The sequence below is a fragment of the Penicillium rubens genome (genome assembly GCF_028828025.1).
Source record: "Penicillium rubens strain IBT 27055 chromosome Unknown utg000001l_segment0_segment0, whole genome shotgun sequence".
In the NCBI taxonomy this organism is placed as follows: Eukaryota; Fungi; Ascomycota; class Eurotiomycetes; order Eurotiales; family Aspergillaceae; genus Penicillium; species Penicillium rubens.
In genome coordinates this window covers 1,221,742-1,236,524 of record NW_026890599.1, presented here as the reverse complement: position 1 = coordinate 1,236,524, position 14,783 = coordinate 1,221,742, and the positions used below count along the sequence as shown (strand labels likewise).

At 48.3% G+C, this 14,783-nt stretch overlaps 4 protein-coding genes across 4 annotated transcripts; 2 read left to right on the top strand and 2 right to left on the bottom strand.

Annotated features, from left to right (window-relative positions):
• Positions 1 to 408: 408 nt before the first annotated feature.
• Positions 409 to 1,461, bottom strand: zrfB (low-affinity Zn(2+) transporter ZRT2; the record flags this gene model as incomplete). Its single annotated transcript, XM_002562288.1, has 1 exon — positions 409 to 1,461. The coding sequence occupies one exon, from the start codon at positions 1,459 to 1,461 to the stop codon at positions 409 to 411; it is 1,053 nt and encodes a 350-aa protein (XP_002562334.1).
• A 1,162-nt stretch (positions 1,462 to 2,623) lies between these two features.
• On the top strand, positions 2,624 to 3,421 carry N7525_000506 (uncharacterized protein; the record flags this gene model as incomplete). Its single annotated transcript, XM_002562289.1, has 2 exons — positions 2,624 to 2,852; positions 2,910 to 3,421. 2 exons carry the CDS (start codon positions 2,624 to 2,626, stop codon positions 3,419 to 3,421), a joined length of 741 nt encoding a protein of 246 aa, XP_002562335.1.
• Positions 3,422 to 10,705: 7,284 nt separating this feature from the next.
• On the top strand, positions 10,706 to 12,134 carry N7525_000505 (glutathione S-transferase family protein; the record flags this gene model as incomplete). Its single annotated transcript, XM_002562290.1, has 3 exons — positions 10,706 to 10,856; positions 10,927 to 11,065; positions 11,132 to 12,134. 3 exons carry the CDS (start codon positions 10,706 to 10,708, stop codon positions 12,132 to 12,134), a joined length of 1,293 nt encoding a protein of 430 aa, XP_002562336.1.
• Positions 12,135 to 13,189: 1,055 nt separating this feature from the next.
• On the bottom strand, positions 13,190 to 14,236 carry aspf4 (allergen Asp F4; the record flags this gene model as incomplete). The annotated part of the gene is made up of 1 exon (XM_002562291.1): positions 13,190 to 14,236. The coding sequence occupies one exon, from the start codon at positions 14,234 to 14,236 to the stop codon at positions 13,190 to 13,192; it is 1,047 nt and encodes a 348-aa protein (XP_002562337.1).
• Between the last annotated feature and the right edge of the window lie 547 nt (positions 14,237 to 14,783).

Genomic DNA, 14,783 nt, shown 5'->3' with positions numbered 1-14,783 from the left:
TAGAAATGGTTAATGCATGCAACCAAGACTTCCAAGGTTAAGCTAATGGCTTATCTACAGAGCGAGCTTGGTATAGCTCGGAAGTCAAGCACTACTACACTAAGATATAAGATCAGTCTTGAACCCGACCTAGTCTACTGCTGGCTATGTTATCTATTGATTGCTACTGTTTGACTGTCCTCGGTTGAATAGTTCTGATAGCTTTTGGTTCATCGGCTTAAGGAGATACATTCGCTAAAGTAACGCCGGATGTGACTAAAACTGGCTGGGATCCCGTGGGTATCAGATGTAGAAACGATATCTGACCATAATAGATAATCATGGCAAAGAAAAGCAAAGACATGGCACATAATTAAGAGAAGAAAGTTCCCAGATTTTTGTTTCCATCATGAAGCAGCAAATATACGTTTATGCCCACTTGCCCAGCAAAGCCATGAGGGCAGCTCCGGCACAAAGGAGGAAGAAGGCAAGCAGCACATCGCGGATGGGAGCCTTGCGCATGGAGTGGCTGAACATGAACTCATGAGCCATAAGCTCAACGAGAGCAGTGTAGATGAGAATTCCAGCGGAGATAGAGTCAAAGACACCGTTGACGATGAGGGTAGTGCGCCCGGTAGGCGGGTAGCTGTTCCGAACACCCAGGCCAATAGCAATGGCAATTGGAGTCGAGAGTCCATAGGCAAGGCCCAGGTAGTAGGGAGTGTTGCGCTTGGATTTGGGCCAAGGAAGGGTAGCTAGACGAGAACCAAGACCGAGTCCTTCAAAGGTTTGGTGGAAGACGAGCACAATGTAGAGGGTAATGAACTCTTCGCCTGACACTGCAAGAGTGAGACCGATGAAGACAGAGTGGAAGATGATACCGAACTCCAGGATGAAGATCGAGGTAAGCTGAGCAGCGTAGTCCTCGGCCGCTTGGACACCGTGTTCCGAGTCGCTATTATCGTGATGCTCACGGGAATGACCAAGGTGATCCTGTCCCGGCATATGAATCTTGGGCTCATTGGCTTGGTTGACAACAGAGTGATCATCAAGTTGGGTGTGGGTATTGCCTTCCTCGTCGTGCAAATGGCCTTGGCCAAAGCGCGAGAAACGCATAACCATCAGCTCGACAAAGAAGAGAACAATAATGGTCATGAGGATGATGCCTTCCACCCAGCTGTATTCAGTAATTGGGCCGGTCAAGCACTCGTTCTTCAGTGCCTCCTCTGCCGGACCCAATAGGTGAATGAAAGCAGTGGCAATGATCACACCGGATCCGAAGTACTTGGCGACGAAAAAGGCCCATTTGGGGAATCCACCGCCCTTGCTAAAGCGACGGGCGAAGACTGGGAACAGAGCACCGAACATGGAGCCAACCATGATCACGAAGATGGAAGAGATTCGCAGGCCCATCCGGCCATCGAACTCATTTCCGGATTCACAAGCATCCGCGCGCTTGAGGAGAGTAGCGTAAGACTCCATTGAGGGCGATTTGGGACACAAGAAGTGTAGATGTAGAGGTGGGACGAAGCCAAGGTCCGTTAGAACCAATGAAGTGCACACAAGACAAGACAAGAAGTCTTGGAAGTCTTGGAAGTCTTGGAATGCTGCAGATGCCCCAATTAAGGAGAGAAGAATTTGTGAACAAGCTGAGACAAGAAGAAAGGAAGTCTTGGAGGGGGGTGTGCGAGGCTAGTTGACTGCAATCCCCAAGGTCCTCAACGGTAGCGTCGTCAGTCCACTAATCACGCATGGAATTACCAGGGGATTCTGACAGTGCTAAACTTTGTGGATACTGATTGAACAGGAAGGAAATAAAGTCTTCTCCTGGCCGTGTATATGAATTGTACTGCTAAGTCGCAGGGTGCAAGACTTTCGATAGATCTTCCCTAGAAGTACCCTGCGAGGCCGGGAAATTTCCACATATGATTTCTTCGTAATAAATCAAGCTTTGAAAAGCTTTGAACGATGGACAGAATCACAACCGAATCAGAATTTGTGTGATCTTGATTATATTACTGGGGTCTGGAGGGATCCATGGGGACCTTGGGAGCGCGAAGACGTCAAGGATGGAGTTTTCCACTCGGTCGGACCGGTACCGGGTACTTAAGGAACCATATAATCTTTGGTGTATCCAGAAGTACCCGGTACATACGACTAGCGTATTGAGGACCTTGGTGTCCGATTGCGGTCGCGCGGGACAAGGAAAAGTAAGCATATCATAGCAGTGTCGTATTAAGGTGTTGTATGTTGCATTGGTTTTTGCTGTGAGATAAATGATGATCTTATTCTGTCAATTGTCAGCATTTAAGGAATGAATGAAGCCAGGCCTACATTCTATATGGGAATGTAGGAAAATGTATATGTATCACGTTGCCTATCTCACGGTGGTTTATCAGCCTTTACTGTGTTCCGAGGTCTTTGTTCCATCTTCTCGTTCTTGACGGAATAGGTTAGGAAGACTGGAATGACCATAGGGTTTTGAAGAACGTGGTTGACAGCCCCCCTTGAGAGAGCCCTGGAGTTCTTTCAGCCCTTGCACGCGTCTCGATCGCCAATCCGCGGATCGGCGGCAAAAGCGCTTGGCATGGCGTTGAAGTCATAAGGGAAGCTTTGACCGCGCCCTTGCACAGTATATTCGAACATGGCTCCCATTCGACGATACCTCCGTATTAGCAAATACTCAGTACTGGAATGTCGGGTTTATCTGGAATTCCCATCTGATTCACGATGGCTCTTGGACTCTCGCGATCCTGTGCTCCCCCGCGTCATCTCTGCCGTTCGACCGTTGGTCCTTCCGAAGCTGCGTGAAGAGAATGAGCGGTTGTTCATGCGCAAAAAGGGCAAGCCGGTCAAGGATGTCATTGCAGAAGGTATGGACCTTTCGATATCCTCGTATAATGAAGCAAGTATGTTGACATATTACCTAGATGACTTCGAAGTGGCCATCTTCCTCCGCGAATCCCGCACCCGCCATTCGCTCCTCACGCGCAACAAAACACTCCACGGAAAGGAACGTCAAGCTCAAAATTTAAAACTGGAGTTGAACCAAGAACATGTCTCAGAGGATACGGCTGCCAACCCGGTTAACCCGGGAGATGGCGAAATTATGATCGAGAGTGATAGTGAGCCTGACCTGGGGTTGCACAATATTCCCGAATCTGCGGACGAAGTTGTACCAGGGGATAGACGTCGGTCAAGCAGGAGAACTCAGGCAAATAGGGAAGACCAGGTGCCTGAAGACACTGGCAGTGACGAGAAGAAGCTTGGTTTCAGCACCCATTATGAGAGCTTCAATATCTATGGATGGGTGTTATGTCTGTTGATCACCCGCAAGGGCGACAAAACCAGACCAAGTGCTGTGGCATCTGAGTCAAATCGGCAACCTCTGATGGAAGAATGGATTTCAACTCAGGCTCAGGTGTCTGTTGACGACGAGTGATCCAATGTGGACCTAGCAATGCTCAATGTGGCCGACAGACATCTTGCTTACGGTTAAGCTTTGTCAACCTCGTACTGTGGGCAGCCGTGGTCGTGGTGGAATGGTCAGTCTCAAATAGCCTTGTGACACTGCCAGCACCGCCAAGCATGGAATATCGCCAGGATTATTAGTGATGTATTATGTTCCAACCCCCTGCAAACGCTACAAGACAGTGCTTCAACTTGTGCATGTTGCAAACACCGTGTGAGAGACTGTCTCATCTCGTCAAGTCATCGGTTCAGGGACCCATGTCGCGCGGTACGTCGACTCTATGGTCTACGAGACTAGGTGTCACTTGTGAGAACACAACCCCTTCCCACTACCGGGTCGCGACAGGATTGCATTCTGTGATGCTGTGATCGGCAGGTGGGTGTCACCGAATATCGGAGAGGTTACGCAAGTGGCGGGCTGTCATACTCCCCAGATGACTTCTTCAGGCACGGTGCTAGGTGGACAGAGCCGCTGAGACGAAAATGTCAGCCAAGGGACCCCGGCACATGCCGCCAGTGACATTTCGATGATCTGCATGGCATAAGACATAGTGTGATATTGACTTTTCTACATGACTCTCTGTTTACATGTCTCGGTCGCATTCATAACACTTTACGGCAAAACGGACAAGGACATGATACTAGTCTAACCCACACATCCGAATCTCCTCGGGGACATTCCGATTCCACCCAATATGAAAATCCCCATGTGGTATGGGCTCTTGCAACCTCGGGCCGCAACTTCCAGAAGGCAAGCTAGAAGATTTTTGAAGTGGAGCTCGACTTGAAACAGCCCGTCCCTCGTCTCGTGACCCCAACACCTTCTCAATGGAGAAAGATCTTAGTCCCAATGTGCTGGGTTCGGGAGCATGAGCATCCTTCAGTTGCCGAAAGTTAATACAAGTCACACGGACTGATTTCTTTGACTACAACATAGATTACATATCGATGTTCGTGCGGAGTACTCAAGCATTAGGACTAGAATACCTTGACCTCCAAACCTACAGTCAATAAACTATGTTGAATATCTCAATGCTACGATACGAGGTAATGCCCGATCTGTTTAGCCGTCATAAATCTCCGACTCCCTCTCAACTCCACAGCTTTTATTTCCAACGGTGCGGAAAGGAATGCAATGTGGAGTATACCTCCTAATTGGGACCGTTTATTGAAGTTTGTGGACCGCTAGTTCATGTAGAGTTTTCTTCCCATGTGTCTTTTTCCTTTCTTTTTCCTTCGCCACTTTTCCCACTTTTTTCCCACTTTTTCTTTTCCCCTTTCTTGGCTCCCCGGCCCTTAGCTCAGGTACACCCGTGTGGTCGCATCCATTCCATAATTTGCCACTTGACTCCCCACTTTGTCCGTGTACTTTGCCCTTTTCATCGGACGCGGTAAGCCAGGTAGTCAAATTACAACATATGCAGTTGCTAACCTTGGGATAGTATACGGGCTCTGTACGGAATATGGAGTACGGAGTACAGAGTTCCAATTATCATCATAGTATTAGTAATTCCTTTACCTGCCTCTTTGAACATATGCGGGGTCTTGTTTGCAAATCCTGTGTGTACCGTATGTTGTGTGTTGTATAAGGTATGCCGCATTTAAGGGATACGAGCATTAGCACTGTCTTACTACATAAAGCAGAGTGCATCTACATAAATTTCCTACAGAAGTACAATATTGAAGTCTACTGTAATAATTTCTCTGCCTGGGTTTACCAAATGCCGTGATGTAACGGGAGACCATTGCATTAGTTAATATTTAGGGCTCCAGATAATTTCCGGGGAAGACTGTAAACATCCCGAAGCTGGGATTTCCTCAGGTAAGTAGTACATGGTCGTAGTCTGTACGTTATATACACATTTACACCAGTTCATACAAGATGCTCGCACCACAACGTCCAACAGGAGTAACCGCTACCCATGGTGATCACGCCATGAACGCCACACCAGGGGGTGAAGTAGATCTCCCACCGTGAAACCTAGGCCCAGTGATGTGCACAAAGCAACCACTAAAGAAATGGGGGAAAAACTTGGACAAACCCCTCTCGATGCAATCTTCGTTACTAGCCAATAACCATGAGGACCGGGGTCATATATTGCATTGCATACGGAGTACAGGGATCCATTATTTTTCTCCAGATGTGCTACGACGCTGTTCTGCATGCTTTCAAAATGATGATGTGCAATGCACAGTCCTCTGCAGTAAGACGATCCTACCCAGGGACTAGTTATCAGCCACAATTCACTGAGGCGGAGGTTAATCGGCTCTGTATTCCGTACTCCGCACTCCATCGGGGATCGATAGTATATGCCCGGCAACTCAAAAATTGGCTTTCGTTTGTATTACATGTTGTTATTAGAAGGCCTAAGCGGGAGTAAAGTTGAATGATAAGTAGATAAGAAAAGGGGATTGTGTACGGAGTACGGAGTATGGAGCGCAATACGGAGTACTCCATATGATAATATGGAATAATAGCCGAAGTGCATACATAAAATTACATATGTAAAAGCGAAACCGTTAAGAAGTTAAGGAATGAATGACTTCAAAGGGTTACTATTCTTGCATGTCTCACGGCTTTATTTTGGTAGCACGGGTAAGAACCACGGTTGAGGATGGGTCCTCGATTCGACCTCAGATTTCACTGCCTTTTGCCTTTCTATTTATTTTACTTTTTATTTATTTATTTATTGTTCTTTTTAGCCCCTGAGACTGTACCACCCTGGTCGTTATCTGGATGTATATATGCATATGTACGGAGTACTGGGCTAAGCATATATATGTGCGTATATGATATGTCATATTCATTTACGAGACTCGGAAGGAATGGATGAGATGAACGGGCTTATCCTCTTTAATCCCAGCATCCTGGCACTCGGCTGCCAGCCCTTTTTAGTATATGTAATCAATACGAATCGGCCGTCCCGTTTGACCCTAAATCGACGGAAGCAAAAAAGAACGGTCAAATCTCATAATGTTATTTTCTTTTTTTTTTTCCTTTTTTCCTTTTTCTTTTGATTTTCTTTGCTTTTTTTCCCCCTCCCGCGAACGTTGCTCTCTCTCGGGATCTGCAAACATGCACGTGTTGTGACATGACATTTTGTTGTTCTCTCCTATTGAGTCATACAGGATTAATGTGTTTGGACCTATGTTGTTTATCATGTTCCAATTACGGAGTACAGAGTACGGGTTGTACAACTAATAAAAAAGAAACATTCCAAAAAAAAAAAGAAAAGAAAAGAAAAGAAAAGAAAGAAAAAAATGTCGTTCTCACCGCATCAAGGAACCGTCCCTATGGAGCCTGGGTGGGCCCACGGGAGATTGCCCTTTACCAGTTGTCATCTCGCGTGGTTTCGTGATTTACTATACATACGGGGGTTGTGAGACCTAACCAGAAATGTAAGAGCTGCAAGAGTTAGTCCATGTACCCTGGAGTTCAATCTGTACTATGTATATAGTGAGGTAACACGACATATATGTTTTGATTACCATGTCTCATTTTCCTCCACTTTCTCCCTTCGCTAGTGGTTCACAGGAAATACAAGGCGCCACAGAAGTGGGGAGCTTCTAGAAAAAAAAGAGATTTTTCCATTGGATTTCCACTTGGGGTTGCATTATTCATCGGGCTAATTCAGGTAAGTAAAATCGCAATGAATTCCCTACGTCAGATCAGGTGGATACTCAGCCTCCTGTTCATGGCAGGGATGTCCGATGGGGATTTTAGGAACTAATTTAGTTTGTAATTAGTGACGGTTTAACGGAAAGGTTGGGGACTTTCTCGTTTCTATAAGAATCCTGCTCCAGTAACCTTTTTCCTTCCCCTTCTTCTCTCCATCCACTCTACTCTATTCTACACCTTATTCTGCTACATCTTAGCTTGGTCTATTCCAGTCTCTGTAACAAACAGAAAGAACTATCAACCCTCAGCCTTTCAACCTTTGAACCTTTCAAACTATCCACAATGCCTTCCGTCGGATCTTCTCAATTCCCTCCATGCCCCGGTCCTCCTCCCAAGGGCCCTCTGCCTCCGCTGCCGAAATAAACAGTCCAGTCCCCTCTTCTCAACGAACATGATGACTCTGGCGCATTCTGGTCCACCAGATGCGCCCACGACCTGGACCCCTCACAATGGATATCACGACTTCGACTTCGACCTAGTTTCGGCTATTACCTGCGATCCTTTGTTCTCGATTCGGACTTTCAACACCTAATTTCCACCATGTCCCGCCCAAACAAAGACGCCCTTGCTTAAAGTTGGGTCTTGAGACGGACAACACAAAGAGTGTTAGCTCTTACACCGTCCATTCACATCTCTTGGCATTTTAAATTCAAAGATGCGTCCCTAGCCACAGCTCGATGCGCGTGGTGAAAGACTTGTTTCGAATGGGCCTCGGACAATTTTTTCTTTTTTTAATTTTCTTTTTCTTCTTTGTCCTCCCGCTCTTCAGCAACCTTACTCGTTCGCTATGGACCCAGCGCAGGCGCTACCATCCCTCGACATGCATTAATAGCCTTTCTATCTCTTGCTCTTTGTCCCGCTTCAACTCTCGGCACTATGATCACGCCCTGGTCTCCTGTGGGGCTTTCCGTTTCACCTGCTCGATCATGACGCGCAGATGCGGAGAAAGGTGCAGCTCCCCAGCCGCAGCACATTAATTGGACAATCCGAATCCGCCTACAACCCCTGTCTTGGGGCATCGGATCAACTGGGTCGCTCACCTGGTCACTGATCGGGCGAACAGTGTCTTTTTCCTTTTCTTTTTCCCTGTCTGCTGTCGTGACCTGTCATCCTGACTGTTTGGATGTCTTTTTAATTCTCTTTTTTCTTTTTCTTCTCTCTTTTTTTCGGTTTTTCTTATTTTCTCCTGCATCTGGCCGAATCTGAATCAACATGTATCATAGACTTAGTATACCCAACAGAGCAATTTGTCTTTTTATCTAAAACGTTGTATTCGATTGATTGATTGCTTACGGTCCACAACTATGTCGTGCATAAACAAGGCTGGGGACTGCGGGTGACACCCACCTGACCGCCCGTTTCACTAACCAGCTTCCCGCATAAATCACTAGCAATGAAGCTAGCAGGGGTGTACCGAGGGCGGGTGTCGCGGTAGTCCAATTGACGCATATTTCACTCACAAATCAATCCTACAAATACGAGCGAGTTATAATATACACGTCAATATGACTCATTATTCGGTAGACCAATTTATTCCCTCGGTATACCTGCATAGCGTATATGCACTTCTTCTATCGTAAGATTTGAAATAGTTCCGATCTGACGCGATTCTTATCGAGCCTCCCATTACGATTTACTACGCATTTGCCGAATCCAGTACAATGCATGGCTGGCCTGTATGTATAATGCACATCCCGTATGTCGCCGCACAGGGATTGCTTGGGTATTCCGATGTCATATTATCCCCAACTGAAACCTAGTGGTAATATCACACCATTCTATCAATATGATTCATGCATACACTCAATACGGGGATTCAACGTGCGCCAGACTACTAAGCAGGACATATCGACAATATCCCTAGCGTGTATATATTTAGCTCGTAATATCAACGGCTAAACGCTAAACGGCTGAGCGGAGGAAGAAGAATGATACGAGTTTGGCCCCGTCCGAGCGCTTCGGGGTTTGCTAGTTTGGTACGTGCCCTACGGAGTACAACATATGTTGTACAGGGCTGTTACGACTATAGGAAAAAAGTGGAGGTTAGCCCATCGTTGATGTTTCTAGGTACAGTAGCTCGGCCAACACGTGTTTCATACTTGCATTGTTTCTTTAAGCCAATTATCGATCGCATAGCCGAGCAGTGCTTCTAATTAAACCTGATTATCCTTCTCGATGTTACTATGGCTACTATGAGCTAGGAACACATGCGGGCGTGCCGAGATTCTTGTTAGTCGTTGGCCCGTCACTTGACCGATACAGTTGCATGTTGTCGTCATTGAAGAAACCCCAACAATCTGCGTCCAATAGATCTTGCAGAGAGTGTTCCAAGGTTTCTCCCCCCGCTTCTACCTAGGTACCCCTCAGCCCGATACACTTTCTCTATCCGTGGTTCCCCATGACTCTTCCATAGATTTGTATCAAATTGACTTTTTTATTTTATTTGTTTCAATTTAATTGCAGTTTTGGAAGTAAGCTAGACCATCCTAGTGAGCTCAAGTGACCAAAGTAAGCTTTCGCTCTCGGATCTTGCCCTGACAATCTCCAAACCTAGGTACTTGATGAAGTCAATGAATCATGGAGTTTTGACCCCATGTCTCAGGGCCTAGGCGATGTCTGTGCTTCTGAACACCTTCCAAGGTTGGAAGCTTTCAAGGCACCAGTTGGTTGGTTTGTGCCTGTCAGCCTTGGCTTGTCGAGCCACGTGCGCCAAATGAGGTCATTCCCTGGGCATAGCACTCTAATCGGGGATATGGAGTACCTAGGTAGGTAATTGGGACCTCGTGATCTATAGGGCCAAGGATCATTTCTTGGGCAGGCACCTTGCGGGAAATAGCGGTATACAACAGATGCGTCGAGAGTTATTACTGGTTCTCAGCTCTCTGGGCTGTGCTACGAGAGGCGGTGAATATGACTATTGAGGCTCTTGATGTTCTAGATGTCCTGCTCGTATGACTGACGCCCGTTGAGCCTTGACATCAGTATCTTTTGCCCGGGCTGAGTGAGACTGATGCCCGGACCTCGGGTGTACCGGGGCGAGTATGCTTGGGGGCCAAATGGAAGATATATCCGATTCGTTCTTACGAGTGATTCGTTTTCCTTAATCCAAAACGAGATACTGTGAGCTAATTATCGATGATTTTGGTGGAATGAAATGGCGTTGCCTAGCTCGTAATCCAAGCCACATCTTGGTTTTTTTTAACTGACTTCTAAGAAACTTGGGGTTTAGCGCGACACTTTGGTATATTTCTATTTATTTCTATCTCGACTGGGGGATGCTGAAGATGGTATTTTGCCTTACAACATCCATAGGCGCTACACGCAACTATACATCGTACTATACATGTAGCTAAACGAGAACGAACTATCTGAGGAAGAGAAAGAAGTTCTTATTTTATTCTACTAGGGGCTCGTCATTTACAGACCATATACAAATTGATTCATATGGATAAACACATTGTATTTTGTAGTCAGTAGAAGCGAGTATCTTATATGAAGAAACCGAGGATAAACACACGTGATTCGCCCGCCCAGATCAATCACGGCCGTTCCTTCTCCTCCAAGCGCAAAGCCACCATGGTACTACAACTGCATGTATGGGGCCCGGCCTTTGCCCTGCCCTCAATTGATGCACAATGCCTTGCTGCAATTGCATACTGCTCCGAGGTCCTCCCTAAAGACTCGTGGGAGCTGATCGCGAGTAGCGATCCCTCCGTGTCCCCAACAGGTCAGTGACGTGACCGGAACCAAAAAAAGCATCACCAGAGTAAAACAGCTAACGAGTCATTTACAAACAGGTGAGCTGCCTGCTCTCCAGAATGGCTCTATCTGGGTGAGCCGGTTCCGCAATATCGTCGACTATCTCCGCCAATACTCGGAGGGAGCATGGAACCTGGATCAAGACCTCGACGACGTGCAAAAAGCCGATAGCGTTGCGTACGCACCTCTTACCCCTACAATGGCGTGCGAAACACAAATCACTAACCCTCAACCCTCCCTCAGCTTCTCCTCCTTCATCGAATCCCGCGGCCAATCCCTCATCGACCTCTACCTCTACGTAACCAGCCAGAACTACTACAACAACACATCCCCAGCCTACGGCTCTCTCCTCCAATGGCCAAACCAATGGATCCTCCCACCAAAGCTCCACGGCGCCGCCAAAACCCGCACCGAACACCTCGGCCTATCCTCGCTAGACCTACAAGCAATGGAAGACCAGCGCAAACGCGAGCATTCCGCCGCCGTAGCATCCGGCCAAATCCCTAGCAACCTGATCCAGCAGCCCCGCGACACAGTCTCCAAACTCCTCGGCCGCACAGCACAAACCAACCAGTTCCGCCTGGAAGCCCTAACAGCCGACTTCTTCGAGCCGCTCGAAGCCATGCTCGCCCGGAGCAAGACCTGTCTACTCCCCGCCGACGACAACAACAACCCCTCTTCGCTGGACTGCGTCGCACTGGGCTACCTGTCCCTGGCGCTGGTACCGGAGCTAACCTTCCCCTGGTTGCGCGACGCGATGCGCGCCAAGGCCCCGCTGCTGGCGGCGTACACGGAGCGCATGCGCAGCCGCTGTTTCGGCGACGCGCCCGTCGAGCCTAGTCATGCTTTCCAGCCTGTGCCGGCTGCCTTGCCGTGGCGCGCACCGGAGCGCATCTCCGTCGCGGCTGTCGGGAGTACACTCCTCGGTACGCTGGCGGATAACACGCCGTTCTTGCGCGAGGTGCGTCAGAATAGGCGGTTGAAGCAGGCTGTTGAGGCGGATTCGGAGTTTAGCTCGGTGGAGAAACAGGTGCTGTCTTCATATGCGGATTCCAGTAACAAGGATATGTTGCTGTCTGTTGCGACTGCTGTGGCGGGGACGGCTGCTCTCGTTGGGTATATGGTGCATGTTGGATTGCTTTCTTTCTCGACTGGGGGTGTTGAGGAAGAGGAGGAGTTTGAGCAAGATGCCGGTGTGCTGCAGATTGATCCTGGGTCCGCGGCTGACTTCCTCGGTGCGTTCTAAGTATTGAAAGAGGCCGCTGCGTCTGGTTCTGTGGATGTTATGAGGTCGGTGTTTTGTTCTACTATTTTGGGTGAAAGCGAAGACTGTACGATAGCATTGCGTTTTTGTCCTTTGTACTTGTGTGTTGACCTTCCTCGCCACATCAAAACTGCCGGTCTTTGATCTGGTCCTCTACTTGAAACGTCTCCTTTGTTAGCTTTATAGTCGAAGTCAAAACAACGTAATATTCCTTTGCTCACGGTGATAAAAGATCGAGGCCTCGAAGAAAAGCATTGGAAATACCTATCTTCGGTAGATATCACTGCACATTTCTTCGAAGCCCTAAGTCGGAACTTCACATCTCGTATGTTCCGCCACTGGATACCCAATATTGCTATCGTATCACTTAGTATTGAAGCGGAAGATTTAACATTTCAGATTGCATCAGTCAATATGCCCTTGACGAAAACACACATGGTTAGTTTAGCCTCATGCAAGACATACAAGATAGTGCTCAAGGATCATGCACGTCGGGTTTGGGGTTTGCTAGACCCGACGATGGACAAGGGTTCGTTTCAAGTTTATGGCTGACGAACAGGCGTTGGCACTAATGATCCTGTGAGATTAACCAGACAGGAAAGAGTGGACGAATGCTATATTTAGATGTCCAAGGTGTCAGCGCTTAATGGCCATTAAATACAATAAGGTGAATATAGTAAGTAGTTCTAGACGAAAGGAAAGAAGGAAATGTTATCAACTCTCAAATCAGATGGTTCAGATGGTATATGTACAGAGAAAAGGACAAAAGGAGGCAAATCATGACCACAAAGATATGTATGAACCCTTGGCGGAAAAAAAAGGTATCCGTCCAAGAGCCGCTCGAAGATGGATGTGTGGCCAGGATGGTTGCTGGAGCAAGCGACCTGCGCACGCACACATCAAATCAGGGAAAGATACAAAGACACCTTCGGCATTGAACAATTTGCGCAAGAAAGACAAAATCTCAGTAGAGAAGAGAAGATTGATCGAAATGGGATGAGCTAAAAAAAAAAAAAAAAAAAAGATGGCGTGGCCATTTAAGAGGACCAGCCCAGGTTGACGACGAGGCGGACGGGGCCAGGGCCCTGGGAAACGGCCTTGTCGGGCTTGCCCTGGTCGGCGGCGGTGTAGGCGTTGACAACGCTGGTGGCACCATTGGTGATGGAAGAGCACTTTCCACCCTCGTGGTTGCAGATCTGCATACCAGCAATGTCCAGGTTGGCGAGCTCAGCGATGATGCAGGAGACATCCCAGCCGGAGAAGTAGTCGTTCTGGGAGTTGCTCATGTCGAACTCACCCCAGGTGGAGGCGTACTGGCCGACGAAGTTAGTAGGGAGACCTTCTCCCTCAGAGGCACCCCAACCACCCTGGGAGTCGTCATCGATGGCAACGAAGATGCTGTGGCCGGGCTCGACGGTGAAGCTCAGAGCACTGTTGGGGGCCCAGAAACCGTTCAGACCGCCGCTGGGGCCGTAAGAGTTCCACATGACGACGGTCCAGGCCTTGGAGTTGTCGTTCTCAAAGCGGATAACGTGCTTGTACTCGCTGGCAGCATCCTCTTCGACACGGATCATGTTGCTACCCCAGGGGCTGCCGACGTTGCCGATGTAGTCCCAGTCGAGGGCGCCAATGCGCTTGCTGGCAGTGGAGGAACCGAATCCGCTGGTGGAGTACTGGCCGTTGGAGGGGTAGCTGGCCCAGTTGCTGGAACCAGAGGAGCTGGAGCTGGAGGGAACAGGGGTGGGGCTGACGGTCGAGATAGCCTCGGCCTCGCTGGTGGCCTCGGCGGTGGGAGTGGCAGTGGAGGTGGGGGCAACGGTAGACTCGGCGGCCTCAGCGGCCTCGGAGGTCTGCTCACCGAACCAGTTGTTGATCCAGGAGACGAGCTTGCCGTTGATGGTAGCGAAAACCTCTTCACCACGCTTCTCAACATCGAGAACCTCGGGGGCAGCAGTCACAACGGGGTTGGATTCGATGTTGATGTCTCTGGGGTGGGCGTGACGGCGCTCGTGGCCGTGAAGACGAGCGACAGCCGACCCAGCGGTCAGCGCCGTCATCAACAGCATAGAGTTGGAGAAATGCATTTTGTGGAATTGAATAACTTGAAAAGGAGTGACTTGAGCGAACGCTCTAGGAGAAGAAAATTCAATTCAAATGAATGTGTGTGGGAGTGAAGAAAGAAGAAGAGAAGAAAGTGGACTAGGGGGGACTATTAGTACAATACCGAGTTACACACCAACGGGTCAGCCTGGACCTGAACTCAAAAGTCAAAGGGCTCCAGAATATCAGGGGTACTCGATTGATGATTGGCTGGTTCCTGGCGGTTCCTGGCCGTGCGCATTTTTTGGTCTGTTTGATTGGTTGACTGTCAAGGGCCCAGACTCTGTACTCTTGGTACTGTGTACTTGGCTATACTATGCCTCTCATCGCGGCTGTGCTGGTACTCGTTACTTTGGATAAGGGGTTGTCTCTCCTATTTAGTATTGTTATTCTTATATCATTCTCTATATTATACGATGTTCTATTATTATGACTCCTATTATTGGGATTCATATTGTTCTACTATTCTACGGGGTGTAGTTGCCTAATGTCAAACACGTGTGCGATCGGAATGCTGGATACCTCGAAGAT